Source organism: Planococcus citri, chromosome 4 (assembly GCF_950023065.1).
Source record: "Planococcus citri chromosome 4, ihPlaCitr1.1, whole genome shotgun sequence".
Classification (NCBI taxonomy): domain Eukaryota; kingdom Metazoa; phylum Arthropoda; class Insecta; order Hemiptera; family Pseudococcidae; genus Planococcus; species Planococcus citri.
This window is the reverse complement of record NC_088680.1, coordinates 24,009,087-24,034,235: the sequence shown is the minus strand read 5'-3', so window position 1 is coordinate 24,034,235 and position 25,149 is coordinate 24,009,087. Positions and strand designations below refer to the sequence as shown.

The following is a 25,149-nucleotide window of genomic DNA, read 5'->3' as shown; positions in this document are numbered from 1 at the left end:
TCTAAGGTCTGTCTACACGTTAAATGTGTACGTATTCAACGATTCGAATGTGTTTAAAGAAAAACCCCTCCAGATATGAGGTACCTTCGGTATAAAATGAATCTTCAGACGTATCTTCGCCTCTTTCTGTTTTTAATAATCAACACTTTCAAATCTTTTTTAGTTATTCGTTAACAAAGAAGACGTCGGTATAGGTCAGTTCTTCGATATGACTTCAGGTGCATTATTCAGGTACGTGTGTATGTTTTGTTGGTTTTTTGCTTTGCTTTTGCTTTTAGTTTTTGGTGATTTGGTTTGGTTTGCTGGAAAGGGGGTTTGTGTTTTAGGGTGGAAATTTTTAGAAGAGGATGGGGTTTTTGAATTTTTTGTGGGGTAGAAAATATGTAGCAATTTGAAATCTTAACATTTTGAAAATTAAGATAAGACGTTAAAGTGTTAGCTATTGGCTGGATAAATATAGGTAGGTACTCGCAATTATTAGGTATAGGTATTTATTATTTTTTGAAAAAAATTTATTGCAGTCAAGTATAATTATTTTAAAATATTAATGGGGTAATTTTCATTGAATCTCAACATTGAATTTTCGAAATGTTGATTTCTTTTAAGAAAATTTCGGCTAAAAATTGAAAAAAGAAGTTCTCTTCAAGGAGAAACGTTTTTGAAAAATTTTTGTTAATTTTTCGAATTAAAAATAACCCTTTAATCGAAATTGAGGAATAATAAATATCTAGATAGTCTTACTGTCCTTATTGATTTATGTGCCAAGAATTTGAGAACATTTTCTCATTTCTGCTTTGATTCAGTTTTTCCTTTTTTTTCAACATTTTTTAGTTTAGGTAGTTTTTTTTCCTTATTAAAAAATTTTTATACACCTTATTAGGTTATTGTTTAAATATTTTCAAAAAACATTTTTTAATTCAAAAAATAATAATTTAAGCAAGACTTTCTTGAAGAATCTTAAAACATTTTTTAGAAAATTCTCAAACTTTGAAATATCCAGTAGAGGTCACTTTCAGAGTAAAATTTTTACAACATGAATTTTTCAAATTATATTTTTAAAGATTAAGATCAGTAAACGCAGCTAAAAAATAGTGCTTTGGTAAAAAAAAAAAAAAAAAAAAAAAAATGAAAAAATTGTAACTTTGAAAAAAATCTGAAGAATTGATGAGGGGCAAAAAGACAATTTACTCTCTCAAATTTTACTAAAATATGCCTAAAATTTTGTTGAAAAAGTGGGTAATTATCCAGTAACTTCATGTGTGATTGAAAAAGTATCTAAATTCTAAAGTAACTCAAAAAAATACAAACTTTTTCGAAATTTCAGATTTAAGGGATGAAAAAAAAGATATCGAAACAATCAAATAACTGAATTATATACCTACTTTGATGAAGGGAGGGTTTTCTGAGTGGCAGGACCATTTTCTAACAGGACAAAAAAACATTCAAAAATACACGTACAAACACGACGAAATTTTAAACATTGAATTGTTATTTAATTTTTCGATTTTTGGAGAATTTTTCAATATTTTTTGACCTGTTCATTCCTTTTGAAAAAAAATCAAAATTTAAAATTTAGAAATCAATAGATAGACAACGATGAGCTATTCTAGAACCTTTGGCACATTTTTGAGTATTTCAGTTGAAAACAAGGTTAGTAGACCAAATGTAATTCAGCTACTAAAAATTCGAATCAAATAATTGTTCCCCCTTTTGATAATATTTTTCGAAAACTGGAAAGCTCAAAAGAATTTTCTGGAGGTTTTATAATTCAAAACAGCTTGAAGTGGTCATTAAAAGGATTTGAACAATCGAGATAGGTGTACGTAGAATTTATACTAAGTATTTAGATTTTATTGATTTTTTCACAAAAAATGAGCCAAAATATTCCGGATTCTAAATAAGAAATTCAGCATCCCAAAATTTTTCCTGGGGGTACATGTTTTTATCGGCTTAGATGACAGGAGGTAACTACCTCTTTTTGTTAAGAACGAAAAAAACACATTTTTTACATTGCTCAAAACTTTGAAATTTTCTTTAAAAAAAAAAAAAAAAAAAAAAAAAAAAAAAACTATTTTTGTATCGAACTAACAAAAATTTACTCAAACCCAATTTTTTGGTCAGTTTGATTCTTCAAAGCTTGAACCGATTTTTTCACAATTTCTTCCCAAATAATATCAATTTTTTTCAAATAGGTTCCATTATCTAGAAATTTTGAAAAAAGTTCTGAATTTTCAAATTTTTTGTTGAATTTTAATTTTTTTGACAATTTTAAGCCTAATATTTTGATGTTTTATCATTTCAAAAAATTATAAGTCTACCTACTGGAATTTTTCATATCACGAGTAGGTAATAGGTACCTATACGGAGTATTCAATTATTCATTGCCTCTTGCATTTCAGGAGGAAAAGGCACTAAAGCACACCAAAATTGATGGATCTTTTCTAATACTTTTCTGCAATTTTAACACGTCAGAATACCACTTATGCAAATAATTCTTCCTATGAATATGACAGGTCTTCTAAAAAATAAATAGTGAAAAAAGTAACATTATTACGTATATTTTACTACCTATATAAATTGGAAATTTTTGGTGGCTTCATTCAAACAATCCTTACAAATTCTGTCATTCATGCCTTGCCTATAGGTTTCCTTAATGAAATGTTTGCCATACCTAGCCTATCTTGCAATCTTTTTGTATCCTTTTTTAGTTTTTTTTTTTTCTATAACCAGACTGAATAGAAATTGTATTGAAAACTACTGTAAGATATTCACATTGGTGCAGGTAATTCATTTTGTAAGCCAAGACGAAATCTACATTTCTCATTGTACTTACTCGACATCTTTAATTATATTCATTCACAGTTGTAGGTAGATTTACATCAAAATCCATCGACACGCGTGGTGATCGTCTATTGATCCGTTTAAAAAAAATAAAAAATAATAAACTTCCATATTTTCTTAGAAATTCTAAAATTAAACTTTTTTCAAGAAAAAATAAACCACATCGGTTATTTGAAAGGTCATTTTAAAAACACTCGACGACAAAAGAAAGTCATACGGATATGGTTTGACGGAAAGTCAACAGTTCATAAACCTATTGCCTGCCTACACCTATTTTACTTACTTCTTATAATGTACTATTTTACGAATTATGATAATTAGTTTTATATTTAAAAATAAATAGAAGATGTACGTTAACCTTTCGGTGATATTTTACTTTTAGACTCAGTAAGGCTCAAACTTATTATTCATATCATGGAATGCAAGACAGAGATGCTGACATCGCTTTACAAAAATACAAACCAAAGATGAAATGGAACAGTAAACATAAAATTTTAGATATTGGTTGCGGTCCTGGAGATTTGACGTATAATTATTTATTGCCTTTGATTCCCAGCAATGGTGAAATGGTAACAAAAATAATACCTACTTAGTTACTTTTTAAAATATTTTGATAAGTAGGTAAATGATTTCGTACTAATTTTTTTTTTTTTTTTTTTTGAAATCTCGTTCATGTATGTAGTTGGGTGTTGATATATCTCCAGCGATGATCAGTTATGCAAACTCAAACTACAAAGATTCGCGTCTGAATTTCGAAGTGATGGATATCTCTAATCCAAAGGTGGCTGAGAAATACAAATTAAATTTCGATTCGGTTTTTTCGTTTTATTGTTTACATTGGATTCAAGACCAAAGGTGAGGAATTTATAATATAGATGAGTATTTTTTTATATTATTTGTGCTATACCTTTCTTAACAACTCGATGCTTTGATATTTTACAGAACCACCATGAGAAATATATATTCAATTTTAAAACCAGGAGGAGAAACTTTACTCATTTTTCTCGCTACCAGCCCTATCTATAGGCTTTACGAGCTTTTAGCTGCTTCACCAAAGTGGTCTCCGTACATGAAAGTAATGCTCACTCGTGCACTACGTATCAATATTTTTTCGAAATATTGAACTTTGATTTTGATTGATTTTCTCTTTTTCTGCAGAACTACAGAGATGTGATTTCACCTTACCATTATAGTGCAGATCCGGTATCTGATATTAAGAACTTGATGCAAAGCGTCGGTTTCCATGTCAAGGAATGTTTCTGTACGCCAACATCTTATACTGTACCATCAAAACAAGTCCTTTACAGTGAGTTTATTGTTTGAATTTTCATTTTTGATGACTTTTTACTTTCGATTCGATTGGCTGGTAGTAGTATCAGATCAGATCCAATTATTTTTCGTTGGGCTTTAATTTTCTGATGCTGATTACCAAAGCGTTTAATTTTAAACCAGCGCAAAATTTTATTTTGTAGCAACTTTTTTTTACATAGAAAAAAAAGGAATACTTACTCAAAATTTAATAAATTTTTTATCCTCATTTTTGGAAATCATGAGAAAATTGTATGTCCAGTGAGTATAGTCAGCGAAACTTCAAATTTTGATACAAAAATATTGGATTAGATACCTACTTAAAGGTGTTTCCTATCTTTAAAATAGAAGGAGAAAATTGCGTTCTTCAAAATTTGCAGACAAAATTCATTTTTGACCACAGGAGTGAGTAGAACATCGAAGTTCGAAAACTGAACGAAATCACATTCCTACATATCAATTATTGTTTTGATTTTCTCATTTTATTGCGATTTTTTGAAATTCAAATTCATTTGTAGGCCCTTCAATTTGCAAGTTGGGCAAAAGATTACAATATGCGATTTTTTTAAGTTTTCGATGTTCAAACTACTCATTCCCGAAATGAAGTGAATTTCAACGATTAGTATTAAAAAACTTAACTTGCCCCTTCAATTTTAAAGTCGGCAACACCTTCGCCCCAACACATTTTTCAGTGGTCTATCCAAATCTAAAGTTTCGCTGACCATTTTCTGGATAAAAATGATAAAATATGTACTAATTTGGCTCACCATAAGAAAGTACGAAAATTTAAACAAAAAATAAAATAAAAAAATTGCCAGTGAGAAGGAGTGAGAAGGATTTTTCAAGAGAAAAGATGACTGAAATTTTGTCTGAAGAATCAGAGAGGAATCCTAGGAATTTACACCAAGAAATAAGCACATACCAATAATTTGAAAAAATGTTTGGTACCCCCAAAATTTCGAAAACTTCTAAAATTAGCCCAATTTGAGAATATTTTCATTTTGTACCTAAATTAATAATAAATACACTGGCCATGTTTGACCCACGAGGCATTTGGAATCAAGATAAAAAGTGAGAAGGGGATTCAATTTCCCCAGAAATTTTAAAAATTTGTGTTTCGATAATGTTTGCACATTTTTTTAATTTTCAAAAACAACACAAATTCACCTAGGCATAATTCAAAATTATTTTGGATGAAAAAAATTTAAAATAATATTCCGCAGACAATATTGTAAGCGTCTCTCACTCATGCCCCAAACACGACTGCTGTATTTATTACACTTGAAAAATTAAAAGTTTCTCAAATCAGACGAATTTTTCAACTTTTTGAAAATTTTGGAGCATGCGATCTCACCTCCCCCCAATAATTGTTTTCTCGATGAAGTCAGAATTATTCTTCAAAATTCAGGATATCATACGACTCTTAAATTGAAGAGCAGGCAAAAATTTGTCACCTAACAAAATTTCAAATACTAAAATGCGTTTTTCGAGTTTTGGTGAATTTTTGAAAACATTTAGGCAAAAAATGAGGGGGAAAAACCAAAATTTTACCAAATTGACCAAGAAAGCTGAAATTTGGGATATATCCTATTTTCGACACGCAGAATCGATTGGAAACTGTTTCAAACCGTTTTGAGCAGTTCTGGAGTCTCCAGCAGTTTTTTGAAACTCGAAATTCCCACAAAATTTCATCAAAATGGAGTTGGAAAGCTGAAATTTATTCTGTAAAACTAATTTCAATACGCTACGATGTCAGCTGCATGTAGATTTTAAGTCGTTTTTGAGTCTCCAGCGACTTTTTGAAAATTACTGGAGCCTCCAGTAAATTTTTGAAACTTGAAATTTCCCAAAATTTCATCAAACGGAGATAGAAAGCCGAAATTAACTCTGCATTCCAATTTCAACACCCTCTGAAGATGACTTCTGGTGGGTTCACGTCATTTTGGAGCATCCAGCGATTTTTTGGAAATTACTGGAGTCTCCACCAGATTTTTGAAACTTGAAATTCCCACAACATTTTATCAAATGGAGTTAGCAAGCTGAAATTTAGTTCGAAAAATAATTTCAATACGATATGAAGTCGACGGCATGGTGGTTTCAAATGGTTTTGGAGCTTCCAGAAAATTTTTGAAAATTTCAATTTTCCAAAAAACTCCATACAACCTTTCAAAAAGTTGTTGGAGGCTCCAAAACGACTTGAAATTCACCTGCAGTCGACTTCATAGCGTATTGAAATTAATTTGCAGAATTAATTTCGGCTTTCCAACTCCATTTTGATGAAATTTTGTGGGAAGTTCGAGTTTAAAAAATCTACTGGAGGCTCCAGTAATTTTCAAAAAATCGCGGGAGGCTCCAAAATTAGTTTAACCCGCCTGAACTCGTCTTCAGAGTGTGTTAAAATTGGAGTGCATAGTTTTCAAGTTTCAAAAATTTACTGGAGGCTGCAGTAATTTTCAAAAAATTGCTGGAGACTCCAAAACGACTTGAAATTTATCTGCAGTCGACTGCATAGCGTATTGAAATTAGTTTGCAGAATTAATTTCGGCTTTCCAGATTCATTTGATAAAATTTTGTGAGAATTTCTAGTTTCAAAATCTGCTTGAGGCTCCAGAACTGCTCAAAACGGTTGGAAACAGTTTCCAATCGATTTGGCAGGTCGAAAATAGGGTATATTCCAAATTTCAGCTTTTTAGGCCCATTTGGTAAAATTTTGATTTTTTCTCACATTTTGGCCAAAATTTGATTCTTGAAAATTCACCAAAAATCGAAAAAAGCACTTTAGCACTTAAAATTTTGACAGGTGATGAATTTTTGCCTGCTCTTTCGATCTATTTTTGTTCGGTTTAAAAAATTGTATGCTAATCCTATGTTATTGGAACGCAAATTCTGCGACTTCGGCTGACCTGCCAATCAAAATGGCCGCCATTTTGTAAGTAGGGCAACTTTTTATTACTAGAAATGTTTCTTAGGACTCCCCCTTTAAAAAAAAAAGCTGTCCCAGAGGATCGGCAGGGGGGTGTAAATGATCTTTATGAGCCCCCCCCCCCCCCGACTATGAGCAGATTTTCAAAACCTCTATTTTGTACCGAAAATTTGACCTGAGCTGTGTATTTAACTGACTTTAAAATGCATCCTTTAAAATCTCAGAGTCGATGTACAGTGTACAGTGTACACATATTATTTTTATTAAAACCAACTCTCTTCTTATCATTTACAGAATCCATCGAGGCAGTTAACCCATTTCTGAGCCTTATACCAGAGCACATGTTAAAAGAATACGACCAAGATTGGAAGGAGAAGATGTGGACGTCGAATTTATGCACCTTACTGGAAACGAATGAAGTCACGTTTAAGTACTCGTTGATAACGATTTACGCCTATAAACCTCACTAACGATGTACCATCTAACGGTTCAAACTTTTACAACTTATGACTGAAAATCTGCATTAACATACTACACGGCAACGGGAGCAACATATTTTACCTTACCTTTAAAAACAAATTTACAGTAATTTTTTTGTGTGTTTTTTTTTCATACATATTGTCATAAAATTACAAGTGCATTTTTTATGATTATTTTTATGAAAAAAATAAATTAAAATTAAAAGTAAAAAAAAATATAATAATAATTTACTATGGGTAGTTAGTACTTACTCCATAAGCCCACAACTCCTCTATTGTTGAGGTTCCTATTCATCTTTGCATGCTGTGGCCTCAGTGACTTCATTTTTTGTGTCTTTGTGTTTTTGGTCCAAGCTTTCGAAATCGTCCGTAGATTTTTTTGAAATTTGATACCTAATCTCTTTAGTAAAAAAAACATGGTTTTAAAATTTTCAGCAAAATATTCTGCTATGAGTAGAAGTATTTTTTGAACTTGTTGTTCATTTAGAACTATACTTCATTTTTAATCTACATATAAATAAATCAGGTTACCTATTTGAAAAAATAGACTCGGGTAAGTAGGTACTTTTTTGTCCATTAATAATTTCCCTAAATTAACGAATATTCAGGTACTATCAACGAGGTGATAAATTTTATCCAATAACACAAATAACTTTATTCGTAAAAATTGATAACAAATTACCCAGTGTGGATTTTACACTTATGATTAAAAAACCAGCATAAATTAAATACAAAAATTATTTATTGATCCATGTAGGACCTTTCATTTAATAAAAATATTTTTAAAAAACGCTTCGTGCGCATAAACTTATGATATCAGTTGGCTAAATTAATCTATGTGATTATTTTCCCATCAAAAAAATACACCATTCGGCGTTTACAAATTGCAAGTATAAAATTTAAAAAAATCCAATAATAAATTCAAACAATTTGAATCCTACCATTCCTACCTTTGTTCAGGTATTTATTTCGAAATTGCTCTTGTACCAAGTCCTTATCAGACTGAAAAACAGTACTAAGCAAATCATCGACCTTTCTAGCATCTAAATCTTTAAAATATATCGACATAACTTCACCCAACAGTGCTAAATTTTCCTCATCTAATCCAGCGTCTGCTTCTGTACTCCACTTAATAAAATTAACCATTGCAACAAAATCACTATCATCGTCATCCTTCTGCTGGCGTAATTTCTCAAAAAAATATCTCCTCAAGAGCTGCCTATTAGATTTATCAGATTTATCCTCTTTAGTGAAAAACTCTGCAAGAAAGTGTTTCTGAATAGACCAACCTGTGCTCTGAATCAACACTTCCAAAAATTGGAAACCGTTTTCACACAATAAGGATTTTTTAACCTCGTATCGATCACTTTGGTTGCAAAATAAACACATGTAAATTTCCAACAAATCCCAATACCTGTACTTGATGAAATATCTGATAAAGAAATCTTTATCAGAGAGCTCGTTTTCGACCTTTTGACTGAATTGTAAATACTCTGTGCCATTTTTAATGGCCTTATGTTTGAAAAAATGAACAGACGTGTTTAAACCTTCTTCTCGAATCAGGTATTGTTTATATTTGAATAATTCTTCCTTATTGGATAACATGTAAGAGGTGTATAAGTTATAGAATTGCCATTCGTTGTGTTTAATGAAAAATATGCACTTTAGCCTACCGTATTTCGATGTAATGACGTCCTTCTTTTGGGAATCGTCGATTTTGTGAATGGTGTAATGGATAACGTGCTGACCTACATTCCAAGGCAGGAAATACAAAACTAAGGCGATCATGTTGGCATCCAGATGTATTCGATTCTCCAAGCTTTTCGGTATATTGTACCATAAGGATAGGAAAGGACTTTGGAACTTAGTACAAGTTTCGGCGTCGTTACAAAATTCCATCTCGTAAATATTCGATTTGCAGAGAGCGTTCCAGAATAAATTTAGAGTGGTGTAAAAATACGATTTCCAGGTAGTAGGGTCCATATGATCGGAATTATGGTAAAACGTCGAGTAAGTATGGACCAGCCAGTACAGCAGGGATTTACTGATGTAGTTATTGATATCCCATAATTTTCGAGAGATCATCGTGGGTAAATGTAATTTACCAATGTAGATGGCGATTTGACGTAGCACTTCTTGCCATATTGTTGATTTGGATGGGGATTGCGAATCGGTGAATTCTAGAGCCACGAAGAGTAATTTTTCTCTGATGGGTTTTTTGTTCCATAGTACGACGAGTATTTTTATCGATGATAGTTGCTCGAGAGTTAGACTTGATTCGAATATTACGTCAGTGGCTGTGAGAAGGTTTTCCAAGAGGAGTTGTTTTTTGGTAGAATTTTCCATTCTTGGAAGCTGCGGATTCGCGATGGGTTCTGCGATGATTTCTGTGAATCCAATAAGTAAACGTAAGCAATGTAACCTGTTCACTTGTTGATACGATTGTTTAAAAATAATCATCTTTTGTTAGGTTTCTGCATGAGGTCATATTACACTACATACGTAGGTAATTAATCACTTGAAAAATAATTAAAACTTTGAAAGATTGACGAATGCATTTTTTAAAAGTCGAAAAATGGCAATAAAGTGAATGAGTGTGTGCCTAATATCATCATCATGTAACTACCTATAAATATACCTATTTCAATTTTTGATAATTTTATCAGCCCAATTATTGATAAAAAATTTATAAAAATAGGTCCCTATAAATGAGCAGGTACAAGATTTGATTGTATTATTTGTGGTATGCACTTACCTGTGAGAAAATTGTTTGAATTTGAATCCCATTCGCGAACTGAACACCGCGCACTAAATGCTTTTAATTGGCAAGGATTGGAGAAAAACTACAGCAGGTATTTGGGTAGCTTCTTCAGTAAGTATACTTTTATACGGTATTATCTGTTTTGATAAAACAACAAAGATAAGCAAAACAAGCAAATTTTCTTACAAGCCACAGTGAGATATCATCAATACGTGTATAATCTATAAGTCCATATTGGCGTTGAATTAATGATGCAATTATAACATTTCGGTTTAAAAAGTTGTTGGTTTATATTGATAAGGTTATACTTTCATTACGAAGAGGTAAAAACGATTATATAATACTTCTTATTGAACAAAAATTTTTGAAATGATGCTACCAAGACACTGGCATAGGTATGGCTTAACTTTTTGTATTTTGTTTCAAAAGAATTGTTAAATCCGTTGATTACCCAATTATTTATCCATTTGAAAAAATAAAAATTTTGCCATGAAATATAAAAGATATAAAAGCACCTGTGATTTACTCGAGCTTGCAAGGGAAAACATGTCTATTGCCCACCACTTGTTTTGTTAAAAAAAAAAAAAAAAAAAAAAAACATTAAAAACCACTACAAAAAAAATGTTTGAAATCACGAAAAAAATGAAATGAAAAATCTTCACCCAAGATCTGTATCACTGCAAAAAAAAAAAAAAATATTTCAAATAGGTACTAAAATATTTATTTGTTGCAATGAACTTCCAAAAAATAAATTAGCTACCGTCCAATTGAAATTCAACACGAAAAACTCGTTCAAATTTAAAATTAGCTAGAAAAAAATTACCACTAAAAAATTCATTTGAAATTCATAAAAATTTCAAAGTGAATTAAAAAAATAAAATTCAAAATCATTGCTGGAACATTTGAAGAAAAAAATACTACAAAAAAATTGATTTGAAATCATAAAAGAATTCTAAATTAAAATTATAGATTGCCACCAAAAATTTATTCCATACCACAACAAGATGAATGCATCGTACATGGGTTCAGGGGGCACAAAAGTATTGATTACCCCAAAAAAAGGTTTCTTTCTTTCTTCTTTCTTTCTTTCTTTCTTTTTAGCCCTTTTTCTCAATCCACTGCTGGATGAAGGCCTCCCCAACTTCTTTCCACGAGCTCCGGTGTTAGGCTGTACGCTGTACTCCACTATTCTCCATCACATTTCTGTATCTCTATCTCATCTTCCCATCTCCATTTTGGTCTCCCCAGTGCACATATTCTGTATGGTCTCCACTGAGTAGTCTTTACCACCCACTGTTGACCCCTGCTTCTGGCATCATGACCAGACCAGCGCCACTTACTCCGCTTAGCTGTCTCCATGATGTCCGCCATCCCTGTGGTCTCCCAAATCTTCTCCACTGTCCATTTGTCTCACAGTGTTATCCCCAAGCATTGATCGCTCCATGCGCCTCTGCATCTTGACAATTCGATCTTCCAGCCTCTTCAATGCCCATGTCTCACAAGCATATGAGGCCACTGGGATGATGCATTGGTTGGCCACCTTCCTTCTCAGACATATTGGTAGATATCGTCTTCTCTCTGATTATTCCTCCCAGCCTCGAGTATGCTGCCCATGATGCCTTTATTCTCCTGGATATCTCTCTGTTGAAGTCTTTATTATTCATTGTCATATCTTGGCCCAGGTACACAAATCCATCAACCATTTCAATTTCATCATCCTCCAGCTGGGCAGATTTTTTATCAGTTACAAACCCATTCCACATAGTCTTGGTCTTCCCTTTATTAATTTTCAGTCCTACTTCTAGACATGCATCTCTCACCTTGTCCAGCATTCCCTGAAGTTTGTCCATATCCTGTGCTATTCAGCACTACATCGTCAGCATATAGCAAATGGGTCAATTTTTCTCCAGAGATCTCCTGTCTTCCTTCTCCCCATAGTATATCTCTGATGCTGTTATAGAGTGTGGCTGTGAACAATTTAGGTGAGAGGGCATCTCCCTGTCTTATTCCCTTTTTGAGCCTTATTATTGCTGTTTCTCCATTGACTGTAATAGAAGTTGTGGCATTTCTGTAGATATACTCAATCACATGCAGGTATAAGCAGGATGAATTTCAATCTTTTCAAGAGCTGTCATCATAGACACCATTTTCGAAGTTCATTAGTTTTTTCGATGATCTGGCGCATAACATGAATATGGTCAATTGTGCTTCTTCTCTTCCAGAATCCTGCTTGTTCATCTGGTTTGGCTTCTTCAAGCTTTTCTGTCATCCTCGTGGTAGGTAATTATCCTTGTGAATAGCAGGCTTGTCAGACTGCCCTTATAGAAAAAAACACGATGTACCTGTTGTACAACAGCAAGTTTTCAGGTGAAAACACAAAACTTGTTGTTCTACAACAAGTAACTAGGTGTACTACGATGAAAACTACTTGTACTCTTGATATTACTTGTTGTACAATCAGCAAAAACATCTTTACTTGATGTTTTGTGGTAAAACTACTTGTAGGTACAACTTGTTCTGGATGTACTTATTTTTAAAACTTGAACAACGGGAAAGTTTACTCATACAGATTTTGAAAAAAGCTAATAATAAATTCATCAAATAGCAAAAACCATTTTATTCAATTTTTTTTTATGAAGTGAGCGAAATATTTCATAGTAGGTACACATCCCTTGTGTAAAACGAACTAGTAGTTATTTCAGTTATAAACCACTTGTGAAACTGGTGGTTTTTCTACTAAACCGCTAATTTAATAAGTAGTGCACCTAAAAACTACCCATTCAATTTTTGCATTTTGATAGGGATACATTTTTTCTCTTTTGGGCCAATCAGAAACTTGGATTCTTGAACAAGCTGTAGGTAAGATCTAACCAGCTTCACCTTCACCCATCTCAAAAGCAATAATTCGGTTTTCCTCATTTAATGAATTCATTTAAATAGATCTTTATTTTCATAAATAAAAATAAAAAATAATCAAATTCGGTATTTTTTTATTATTTTTCTTGAAATTTAATTTTAAAAAAAACAAAAAAAAAAACAGATAATTTTGCTTTTGTCTACTTAAGTATTAAAATCGTCTTCCTTAAAATTGAAAAAAAAACATAATTTTGGTGTTGTAAAATCATCTTCCTTGGAATTTTTTCCAAGTCCAGAGCATTGAGAGGTGCATATAGAAGCTTCCAATGCCCATTCTCACATCAGCCCCGGTAGTCTAGTTGGTAAGTCAGGTGGTACAACGTGTGATGTGCGCGAGGTCCCAGGTTCGAGTCCCACCCCAGGCAGAAATTTTTTTTAGGTTTTTTGAATTTTTTTTTCGATTTTCACATCACTAGGGATACCAGTAGCCACAAATGCTAGTAAATACCCTAGTACTTGAATATTTACTAGTTTGTTCTACAAAAAATGAAATTCAATGGTTACTGCATGTAGTACAAGTTGTAGAACATGTTGTACTACAATGTCCCAATTTACACCAAGTTGCTACAACGTGTTTTTTTCTATAAGGGTGGACCAAAAAACCCGACCAATGACCGTAAGCGGACCCAAAAATGCACACAAGACCGAGTGAACTAGACCAGACCTTGGACCTCTAAAAAAAATTGATGTAAATATTAACCAAACAGATGACCCTTCTTAGAAAAAATAACAGGGACAGACCGAGACTGAAGACCTTTCTAAGAAATCGGACCAATGACTGCAGTTTGGTCCTCAATTATGTCTAATTTTTCAAATTTATAATGCCATTTTAGATGCCTATTTTGAATAAATTTCCATTGTGAATTAATTTCTTTCGAAGTTTCAATGTTTTAAAAGTAAAAATCCCATTTTTCAACTCATCTTGTGTGTTAGGAAGCTTTTTTTCCCCTGAAAAATGAAGACCGTTTTTTGGACCGGGACCACCCCATGACCATGATGAAAATTTCTGGTCAGGACCGGACCTGACCGACTTACAAAGACAAAAAGTGCACATCGGGTCATAATATTTTTAAAATGTTACAATTTTATGTACAATACATGTAGGTATGTAGGTATGTACTTACTTAATGTGATATGTGATATTTCATATTGTTCAATTTTGAAAATTCAACTTTACCCTTAATATGGCCTTTTTTCCTTTTTTTCTGATACAAATTTTCGCAATTTTTTTTGGGGGAGGGGGTTGTAATTACTCAAGAAGCTTCTAGGTAAGTACGTATCTTTCTTATGGTAGTAGGTATTTTATTTTTTAATTCCCAATTTTTTTAAAGAAATTCACCCTAAATCCAAAAATTAAACTTATTTTATAAAATTATAGTGACGACGACTTTTAGAACATACTGTTTCGATCCAGCTTGTTATGATTCATATCATTAAAACTAAAATAATTAATCATTGGTGCAATTTATTCGAAGCATTGGGTAAATAAACGTATCACACATTTACTGCAACAACAACAACAAATGATTAAACGATCAAAGTTTGTTTATCTGTTCATGATCAACAGCAATCGTATCTAGAGCTGCCTTGACTGCGAGTGATTAAAAGAAAATTAAGCTAGATAATATGTATTGCAGGGTTTCACTCATAGGTATGACCAAAGTATTCTACTGGTATTATAGTATTGGGCACCTAGTTCAGAATCATGCGCAGAAAAACATTTTGGTGGTGTATTTTAATACAGATAATTTTATTCAAAAAATGGCGAGGATTTTGTCAAGTAAGCGTATAACCTAATTGCCCACGCATTAATTCAGTGGGTAGGTACCTACCTATGGGTTCATGTGTGATACCTAATTACCTACGTCTATTATTATTCATTTTGAATTCTAGCAACTCCAATCAGAGATTCGTATTATAAAAGCTGGCAATTGTAATATGTCTGGACTGACATGGACAATGCGTGATATATCTATTCAATCTCAGTACCCGAGAACCTATATGAATCTTCGTTTTGACGTATCCAAGGAAATAAAAACGATGAAAAAAGTAAGTTATGCATTTACCATGACCCATGACCTACCTACCTCATCGTAACCAAGATTCTAGCACTTTCTGCCCAGAGCTTTCATTTTTCAATCCTATACCTCACAATTCAAACAAACTGGATTTTTGCAGGTTTATTATCATTTTGAACGATGCAATGAACAGGGTTTCGATTGCGAAGATTTCCAAAATTTCAGCGTGGATCGATTTTGCTCGCTGATGCTGATGAAGAATCAGATATGGTCAGGATTTATTGATCGATGCCAGCCTCCGCTTCGCTGCCCACTGAAAAAGGTACCTAGGTATCTGAAGCATTATTGACTCAACTGGTGTGACATTTGAAGTCGTTTGCACTTTGATTTCAAAATATCTATCTCCACTTATTATATTTTGAACATATTTATGTAGATGTCCTATGAAGTACAAAATGCTACTGTTGACATCGATGACTTGACTAGGTTTTATCCAGATGTGCTCAAGTATAATTGGTATGCAAATATCGAAGTATCAGATGAACGTGATGCGATTGTATTTTGTGGATTTTTTAAAATACACGTGTTTCAATACAGAAAGAGAGACAGGTTAGCGAATATCGATTAATTTTTTCAGAAAGAATTTTCTTTCATTTTCGAATAATATCCTAAGTACTTACCTAATTAATCGTGGTTGACCATTTTCAGAAAACATCCAAAAAGCTCTTGAAATTTTTTGTGCAACATAAATGGAAATTATTTCAGCTGAAGTCCAGACCTACCTGATGTTACTTAATCATCTAATGGTACATATTATTCAAATTCCATACCTACCTAAATCTCATTTGAAAATACATACCATAACTTACGAATTTACTCCTTTATTTAATGCATATGTTTAGGTACTGTCCTAAAAAATCATGGACCTATAAAATCATTCGTAATAAAATAAATAGGTACCTACATATTTTGAATTTTTAATCAAGAACTTCACTTAAAATAATTGGAGAATATTTTGTAAGCTAGAATGAGATCTGGAGACAGATTAACAAAACAGTGACCATATTTGAGCGATTTTTTTCACCTGGTGACTTCTGGTGAATCTTGGTGACTGATTCACCAGAAGTCACCAGGATTCACCAGAACATAGAAAAGTCTTGTTCTATAGCCTGATGACTTTTTGGAGACAGATTTAACAAGGAGTGACCATATTTGAGGGATTTTTTCCCCTGGTGACTTCTGGTGAATCAGTCACCAAGATTCACCAGAAGTCACCAGGATTCACCAGAACATAGAAAAGTCTTATTCTATAGCCTGATGACTTTTTGGAGACAAATTAGGTAACAAAGAAGTGATCATATTTGAGCAATTTTTTTCATCTGGGACTTCTGGTGAATCTTGGTAACTGATTCACCAGAAGTCACCAGGATTCACCAGAACATAGAAAAGTCTTATTCTATAGGTACCCAGGTGACTTTTTGGAGGCAGATTCAACAAGAAGTGACCATATTTGAGCAATTTTTTTCACCTGGTGACTTCTGGTGAATCTTGGTGACTGATTCACCAGAAGTCACCCGGATTCACCAGAACATAGAAAAGTCTTATTCTATAGCCTGATGACTTTTTTGACCAATGAGTACCTATCACTCTAATTACTCTAAATCAATTTGAGAATCGAAATAATTCCTAAACAGTCGCTTAATTAATCCAAAATCGTTGAAAAATGCACTGAAAATAATTGACACAAATATGGTTCTGAAAGTGAAAAAAAAAACTTGCCTTTCTAACCGAAAAATCGATCATAAATCCGTGGCGGTAATTCTAAGGCTGGTGAAAATTGAAAAAAAAAATCATTCTTTCTTTGTCTCTCTCCCTTAAGTGACTTTTTTTTCTCAAGGGGTTCATCCCCAATCCCAACCTGATCTGGCCACCTCTTATCATCAGCTAAACTTGGTAATTTTTCAGTAGATATTTTCCATTTTTCACATCGACAATATCACAAGATCACGCCCAGTTTGATGTTTAATGATCTATTTTTGTTCATAAATATATAGAGGTACGAATGTGTAACTAAGTAATTAGCTATGCTATCCCATAATTATAAGTCACATCGAAATTGCTTCTGTGCAAATTAAACCAACAACTTCACACCTTACACCGCTGTATCTAAAATTCTAAGTACTGCGAGATACCTACAGTTCAGTTCAGTTCCACCTAATCTGTGAGGCAATATGTACTCGTATTGTCCAACTCTTGATTATTTTTTCATTTCATTCCTGCTGTTGGTGATTTATTGTCAGGGGGTGAGTACCTATCATTAAATATGAAAGTCAACTTATAGATACTTAGGTACCTACATTCGTACTTCTGAGGAAATTTACCTCGCCTGTTCATTTCACTTTTCAGGAACTTCATTCGAATTTTCGTGTTACGAGTAAAACGGCCAATTGTGAGATCGCAGGGCTGAAGTGGATCATGCAAAATGTCACTTTGTCTTACTATCACCCAAAAATATACCTGAATGGTGATTACCAAGTAACCGAGGATATCAAAGGATTAAATGCAGTGGGTAAAATTTACCTAAACGTAGAACGTTTTTCTCTTCTATAGTACCAAATTCAGTAGTGTTTTTTATAACTAATTAGGTAGGTAGGTAGGTAGGTAGGTACCGTAATTAATAGCAATTTATTTTCAGATACTTTTGCATTTAGAACGATGCAACGATCAAGGACACGATTGCGAAGATTTTCAAAACTGGAGAATCAACCGTGTCTGCCAAATGATTAAATGGAGGAATCAGATCTGGTCTGAATTATTTAACCATATTCAACCATCTCTTTCTAGTTTCTTGTCCGGTTAAAAAAGTTGGTTTTTATTGTAATATTGACCTACCAAGCAAGACCTATTTTCGGATGATTCCACTATTTATTCCATGCTAATAAATGTTTCGTTTTAATAGGCGATTTATCAAGTGAGAAATGCTAGTTTAGATGTGGACGCCTTGATCAATTGGTTCCCTGATTTGATCAAGTATCGTTGGAAAGGCTTGTGCAAAGTATTAAATGAACGAGATAGTGTTGTTTTCTGCGGTATCACGGAAGCTCGTTTACATCAGTTTAGAACACAGGATAGGTAAATAAAGATGAGAGATCGTGTATTTAATATGCTACTTCATTTTGTCTTGTTTTGTTCGACAGAAGAACATCCAGAAAACCGAGAAATTGACGCAATAAACAATTAAGTATAGGTACCTACCTAATGGAAGCGATAACAAGTGTCAGCCTAATGCTTAGGCCTACTTTTGGTAATACGAGTAAAATGTATAATTTTATTTTGCTAATAAAATTTATTTTTACAGCTAAGGTATCTACATTTTTGTAGATTCTATTTAATCGCTATTCGAGTAAAATTACATTTTTAGAAAAAATGTGTTTTACCCCTGGACCTTAAATTTTAGCTACTCTAATTCATTTTTTAGTTTCTGATGACATTTTAAACATTTCAAAAATCGTTATTTTCTTATCAACTGGAAATCTAATGAAAATTGTTATTTGTTTAGTAAGAATACGATTTGATTTGCCGGAAATGGTTAAATTCAAGTCTTTTACGAGTCAAAATTATGGGAATAGGTGAACATTTTGATAGGTACATTCAGTTAATATCAATTTTTCAATCTAGGTACTCAATATATAAACATTTACAAAATACAGACTGAATGAATAATGCGGGTAGATGAAATATGGAAAATAATATTTTTTGCGTTTTTTTTTTCATGTTTTGGGTTGATTCAACAATTTAGTGAAATTAGCAGAAAACAGTAAATACTTTGTATATCAACACTCGACATTATAGGTAAGTGGGTATCTGAAAATCAAGATAGGTACCTAAATGATGTTTATTGAAAAGTTTATAGGTAACTGAAACATTACCAGTGGCCTTGAAATTGCGCGTAGGCCTGATTATACCTTCTCATGTCATTTTACTGGGCTCACAAGCTCAAATTATATGTGTCATTACATCCCTAAAGTTACACGTAAAACGTTATGTATTATTTACTCATAAGTTACTTTTCGACACTAGTGATCTTATTATTGTGGCAGTTAGTAATTTGTCTGGGGGTAAGTAAAACTAGAAGCAGTACATAAATTTTTAATCAAGTAGGTACAAATAGAGAGTTGAAAATATAAACGTTGCAGCAACTTCAATCAACATTTCGTATTTCAAATGCAGCGAATTGTGACATGAAAGGATTGACGTGGTTGGTGGAGAATGTTTCAGTACATTTTCGTCCCCCAAAAACATATTTAGACACACGTTATCGTATAATTGAGGACATCAAGAAAATAAATAAGGTGAGGCTGAGTTTTTTTTAGATGTTCAACTCGATCGACAGCAGTAATATTTCAGAACATAAATATGTAATTAGGTATCTATGTCAATTGTCAAAATATACCTACTAAATAGTTAAACATCAATTTTTAGTTGCATATTCACATTGAACGGTGCAACGATCGAGGATACGACTGCGAAGATTTCCAGAACTGGAGTTTTGATCGTTTTTGCCAAATATTACCGATGAAAAATCAAGCTTGGTCCGAATACATGACTCATATCCATCCACCTTTGCGATGTCCAATTAAAAAAGTTAGATTACCTACTTTTAAATTTACATTTAACATAGTCTTAGGTCAGAAAAATAAATAAATAAATGAGAAAAAAAAATCCAAGTATCATAAACGTGATTTTTATTTCATTTTAACAGGCAATTTATGATGTTCGAAATGTCAGCCTAGATTTAAACGCTTTGATGGAGTGGTTTCCTGAAATGATCAAGTATCGTTGGAAATGCTTGTTCAAGTTGTCGAATGAACAAAATAGGATTGTTTTTTGTGGTTCTTTTGATTCGGAAATATGTCAAATAAGAACACAGGGAAGGTACAAATAGTTCATATTGTTTAGCTATACCTGTTTGTAATGATGAGCTGAATTTTGTTACATTTTTTTCCTTGTGTGTGTTCCTCTCGATGATTCAATTTTATTTTTTTTTTTTTTGTTTGTGTATCAGGAAACCATCCAGAAAACCGAGAAGTGTGCATCTATAGCTACCCATTGTTAATTCTTTATCAATAAATAAAAAAAATTAAAATGATAAAAAAATGCATCATCATAAGAACCTACAGAACTTGCATTATTATCAGGCCTTTAGATTTACACGTGCCAATAAAACAAAATGTTTACAAGAATCACATAACTTCAATTCTTTGTGCAACTTTAAGACCTACCTATTCGTAATTTCATAATTACAAAATAGATTCTGGATCTATCGAAGGTGTACCTCTATATCTATATCTGTGATTTGAGTCGATAAAGGTCAAGATTTTGAATTGAGCTAAAAACGATTTTGAGATAAAATTGAAATTTTCAAAAATTATGAGATAAAAATGTGTATGTTGAGATAGGTCGGTACTTGTTTTTGAAGATTTTGTAGAGTTTCCCAAGCTAATGTTCGATTTATAGCCTGAAAATGGAATTATACTGCAGAGTTATAGTTTCTTTGCAATTGAAGTGTATGTATCTACTACTTTCGCACAATCCCATTTAGGACACAGTAGAAGAAATAGGTACCATAAATATGAAAAATTTCGTAGGTTGACATCGCACAGGTCCATTAAATATTTCGCATATCAACAATATTGAAAATGGATTCCAACAGTAATGTTCCCAGTGACCTCGAAAATTCACCTAATTACAACTTCTCGTGCTATGTACATATTTGCTGAGCTTGTCACAGGCTTCCATTATGTACACCTTTGTGAAATGTGATATTACATCCCTAATAGGGGTAGTACAAAACAAAGCGGTATGTATTTCTTATTTGCAAGTTGCTTCTTGACACTGGTAATTTTATCATGGCAGATGATAATTTGTCTAGGAGTGAGTATTAAAACTAATTTTAAGTAAATAGGTACCTATTTCATAAAAGCATTTGTTCTCCTTTTTTTTTTTTTTTTTTAACACATGTTTACATAAATTATTTAGCAACCTCAATCAACGATTCGCATTTCAAATGCAACTAATTGTGACATGGAAGGATTGAAGTGGTTGCTGGAGAACGTTTCCGTGTATTACCATCACCAAAAAACGTATTTAGATGCGCGTTATCGTGTAACTGAAGACATCAGAAGAATAAGTAAGGTGAGTTTTGGTAGGTACAATACCTACTTAATTAAACTTCGTGACGATGACATGATACACGATGCCTTTATACAATTCAAAATGAATTTCTAGTTATACGTTCACATTGAACGATGCAACGATCGAGGATACGACTGCGAAGATTTTCAAAATTTGAGAGTTGATCGTTTTTGTAAAATGATACCATTGCAAAATCAAGTTTGGTCCGAATTCATGAACCAAGTTCGTCCTCCTTTACGATGTCCACTTAAAAAGGTGAGATACTTGGCTCTTATTCAGATGAATAAAAGTCCAGACATGCGTTATAAATTTATAAAAATATAATGTTAATAGGTACATTTTGTATTTGGATAGGCAATTTATGAAGTTCGCAACGCTACCTTGGATATGGACGCATTGATGAAATGGTTTCCAGATATGATTAAATATCGTTGGAAAAGCATGTTCAAGGTGTTAAACGAACAAGATAGGGTTGTTTTTTGCGGAACCTTCGATGCAGAATTATGTCAAATAAGAACCAAAGACAGGTACGAGTATAGGTCTACATAATGTAGATACACAAAGGTAAATGATTGATTTCAAGTAGGTACTTACTATAGAAGCTTGAGTAGGTACCTTTATTATTCATGGCTTGCTTCATCCCTGCCCAGGGATGAATCAAATTTCATTTAATTTTTCAAAATTTTGATGGGGATTTTTTAACCTTAGACCTCGAGTTTTGATCGAGGATAAAATAATTATGTCGACGGATTTTGACAAAATTTAATGTGCAGAACTTCATTTTGAGTTAATCCAAAAGTGACCCAGAATAAATTTTACCTCCGTGGGTGTCATTGGAGAGATGAATAGTTATACACTGAAGAAGGGATTTTGTGCCCTGTGTTTGCTTACAATAATTCAATTTGACTTTTTTTTTTTTACAGAAATCCATCTAGAAAACCAAGAAGTGGACATTAATAGGTCTACAGTAAACTGTATTAAGATTTCATGAATCCTGTAGGAACTCCTGTTTGTACAATACATTAATTTTATATTTACCTACCAATAATACACTCTGAGTCCTTGAATATGTTGAATATTATGATCTTCTTTCAATTTTTTTTAAAAATTTGACCTTAAGTAAAATTTCAATAATTTGTTGAACCGGTTTTTTCGCATTTTCAAAATTGTAATACGTACCTATTATTCAAATTTTTCGCGAAATTCTAGCTCATTTCAATAGGTCGCATGACACTTTTTCAAAAATTCCAAAAATCATGACAGGATTTTGGACCAACATTTTTTTTTAAATGCTCAGAAAACATTTTCGTTGAAATATTTCAACTTTTTGCGACATTTCAAATCATTTTAATAGACTATAATATGACGATTTTTCAAAAATTCCAAAAATCATGAGGGTCCCAATTTTGGTCTGAAAATTTTTCAAAAATGCTCAAAACATGTTTTCGTTGAAATATTTTAATTTTTCACGAAATTCTAACTCATTTTAATAGGTCACATGACAACTTGAAATGAAAAACATATCTATATTATCCCCAGACTAAACAGATAATTTTCAAAATTTTTATACATTTTCAAATGATTTTTAAAATACATATTATGAAGAGTTGAGGGAGGCGAGGAAGAAGATTTTTCAACTGAGTTGGTACCTATTTAAACTAACTCGAGGAAAATAGGAAGTATAATTCTAAAGTTTTCCAAGATTCTTTTCACAGTCTCAGAAATACTTACTACTACCTATTTGAATTCAGATTCAAGCTACGAAGTTCTATTAATTGGGACGACATTACATTAAGTAAGTTGAAAATTAACAATCATTAAAAGTATAAATGAGTACCTAGGTAAATTCAAATTTTTTGGTTTTATTCGCAAAATCTCAGGAAATACTCATTACTCAACGATACCTGCGAAAATCAAGTGATTAATGTTCATCAACAAATTCTTTTTTAAATGTGATGGCACTAATGGCCTTGAGAAATATTAAGTGCCGTATCTGTGCTTATAAATGGGCATTTTATGACACCTCTACAAACACCCAAATGATACAGATTATTTGATCGTATAAATTATTCGACATGTATTGCTTCGGGTACATCTCAGCAATACTTTTATTGTTACATTTGCTGATGATAATTTGCCAAGGAGTAAGTCATCATTTTATCTTATTTTGTTTGGTTCTTTAAAAGTTTCTCAGTGAATTAAGAAAATATCCACATTCATCAGTTATGCTACTTACCTATCTAATTACACTTACCTACAGCAAGTTCAGTCGACAATTCGGGTTACGAAATCAGTCAATTGCAGCTTGTCAGGAATGAAATGGTTTCTGGAAGATCTTCATACGCATTATCTCTATCCAAGAACATACATTAGTGGTCGATTTCGAGTGACTGAAGACATCAGAGGAGTGAAAACGGTGAGATGAGAATTTCAACTCGTTTAATTTTGCAGCAGCAGAGATGAATAAGTCGAAAATGAGCCCCTTCAAATCACTCATCAGGATCATTATTATTCATTAATGAACTGTCCATTTATGTACCTATCATTCATGATCCCCAAAAAATTGAAAGATTCATTCATTCAAATATCCAACCCTCAAACTCAAAACTCAGCTAAAAATGATTTCGTATCCCTCTTCCAAGAATTATTAGGTACATATATTTCTCCCCTCTCTTGAAATTTGTAAAATCATATCCGTTTCATTATTATGATTCTAATTCTGTTTCAGGCTTCCATACATTTAGAACGATGTAAGAATCAAGGGAATAGTTGCGAAGATTTTCAAAATTGGAGACTTGATCGTTTTTGTCAAATGCTAGCTTGGAAAAATCAAGTCTGGTCTGAGTACATTAAAAATATCCAACCAGCTGTTCGATGTCCGGTTAAAAAAGTTACTCAACAAGTTTCAAATATCAAATTGAGTAATAGGTAAGTTCATTTTATTGATCTTTCTTTTTCTTTTCTTTTTTTTTCCAAATCAGGCTGTTTATGAAATACAAAACGCCAGCGTTGATGTAGATGCTATGATGAGCTGGTTTCCGGATTTAATTAATTATCACTGGAAAATCTACCAAAAAGTGATCAATGAACAAGATGTGATTGTGTATTGTGCAATGACAGAAGCTCATCTTCATCAGTTTAGAACGCAAGAAAGGTATGAAATTAATTTACACCTAGCAAAGTGCCCATTGAAGGATATTTATGTACTTAATTTTATTCTATTTTTCTGAACAGAAAACTGTCCAGAAGACCGAAAAATCAACTGGGTAGTCGATGATGTTAAATTGTTTTCAGCTGTTACAGAATAATTTAATGAAGTCACCTCGTACCTGCTCAAATGAGTCGAAATGGCTGCATACTCGATTAAGTAAAGGTGTTCATTGATGAAGATTGTGCAATGAAGGTCGTCAGATGTTATACCTATTTATTATCCATACTCATTTTAATTTTTGTATATTTCAAGTTCTGAGATTAATCAAGGGGGAAAAGGAGGAAAACTGTATCTAATTAAATCTATTCTCAACTGAACTCATTTTATAAATTTCCTTTTTCCGTACGTGAATATTTACCCCTCTAACAAAATTTCAATTTCAACAGATTAATGACATATTAGGTAAATGAATACCGAAAAAAAATTGGAAATGTTGGAATAATTATTTTTAAAGTATGTAATGCCTAAATGTAGTAAATACGAGTCATCTACATGGT

General features: G+C 32.5%; 3 protein-coding genes across 3 annotated transcripts; 2 read left to right on the top strand and 1 right to left on the bottom strand.

Annotated features, from left to right (window-relative positions):
* The first annotated feature begins 70 nt into the window (after positions 1-70).
* Positions 71-7,791, top strand: LOC135845486 (juvenile hormone acid O-methyltransferase-like). The gene is made up of 6 exons (XM_065364069.1): positions 71-231; positions 3,224-3,410; positions 3,524-3,696; positions 3,784-3,916; positions 4,000-4,147; positions 7,367-7,791. Exons 1-6 carry the CDS (start codon positions 209-211, stop codon positions 7,540-7,542), a joined length of 840 nt encoding a protein of 279 aa, XP_065220141.1. The 5' UTR covers positions 71-208; the 3' UTR covers positions 7,543-7,791.
* A 386-nt stretch (positions 7,792-8,177) lies between these two features.
* On the bottom strand, positions 8,178-10,458 carry LOC135845485 (uncharacterized). Its single transcript, XM_065364068.1, has 2 exons — positions 10,307-10,458; positions 8,178-9,938 (listed from the first exon to the last, which is right to left on the bottom strand). The coding sequence occupies exon 2, from the start codon at positions 9,895-9,897 to the stop codon at positions 8,473-8,475; it is 1,425 nt and encodes a 474-aa protein (XP_065220140.1). The 5' UTR covers positions 9,898-9,938; positions 10,307-10,458; the 3' UTR covers positions 8,178-8,472.
* A 4,221-nt stretch (positions 10,459-14,679) lies between these two features.
* Positions 14,680-16,112, top strand: LOC135845389 (uncharacterized). Its single transcript, XM_065363898.1, has 5 exons — positions 14,680-15,008; positions 15,122-15,277; positions 15,407-15,568; positions 15,683-15,855; positions 15,955-16,112. Exons 1-5 carry the CDS (start codon positions 14,934-14,936, stop codon positions 15,974-15,976), a joined length of 588 nt encoding a protein of 195 aa, XP_065219970.1. The 5' UTR covers positions 14,680-14,933; the 3' UTR covers positions 15,977-16,112.
* Positions 16,113-25,149: the final 9,037 nt, after the last annotated feature.

What these genes read in the sequence shown, in the direction of transcription:
- LOC135845486 (XM_065364069.1), top strand. Translation starts at nt 209, where the DNA reads ATGACTTCAGGTGCATTATTCAG. An exon ending in ACTTCAGGTGCATTATTCAG is followed by an intron (nt 232 to 3,223) that starts GTACGTGTGTAT and finishes TTTTACTTTTAG; the next exon opens with ACTCAGTAAGGCTCAAACTT. An exon ending in AGTGGTCTCCGTACATGAAA is followed by an intron (nt 3,917 to 3,999) that starts GTAATGCTCACT and finishes CTTTTTCTGCAG; the next exon opens with AACTACAGAGATGTGATTTC.
- LOC135845485 (XM_065364068.1), bottom strand. Translation starts at nt 9,897, where the DNA reads ATGGAAAATTCTACCAAAAAACAACTCCTCTTGGAAAACCTTCTCACA.
- LOC135845389 (XM_065363898.1), top strand. Translation starts at nt 14,934, where the DNA reads ATGCGCAGAAAAACATTTTGGTGGTGTATTTTAATACAGATAATTTTA. An exon ending in AAATAAAAACGATGAAAAAA is followed by an intron (nt 15,278 to 15,406) that starts GTAAGTTATGCA and finishes GGATTTTTGCAG; the next exon opens with GTTTATTATCATTTTGAACG. An exon ending in CAATACAGAAAGAGAGACAG is followed by an intron (nt 15,856 to 15,954) that starts GTTAGCGAATAT and finishes GACCATTTTCAG; the next exon opens with AAAACATCCAAAAAGCTCTT.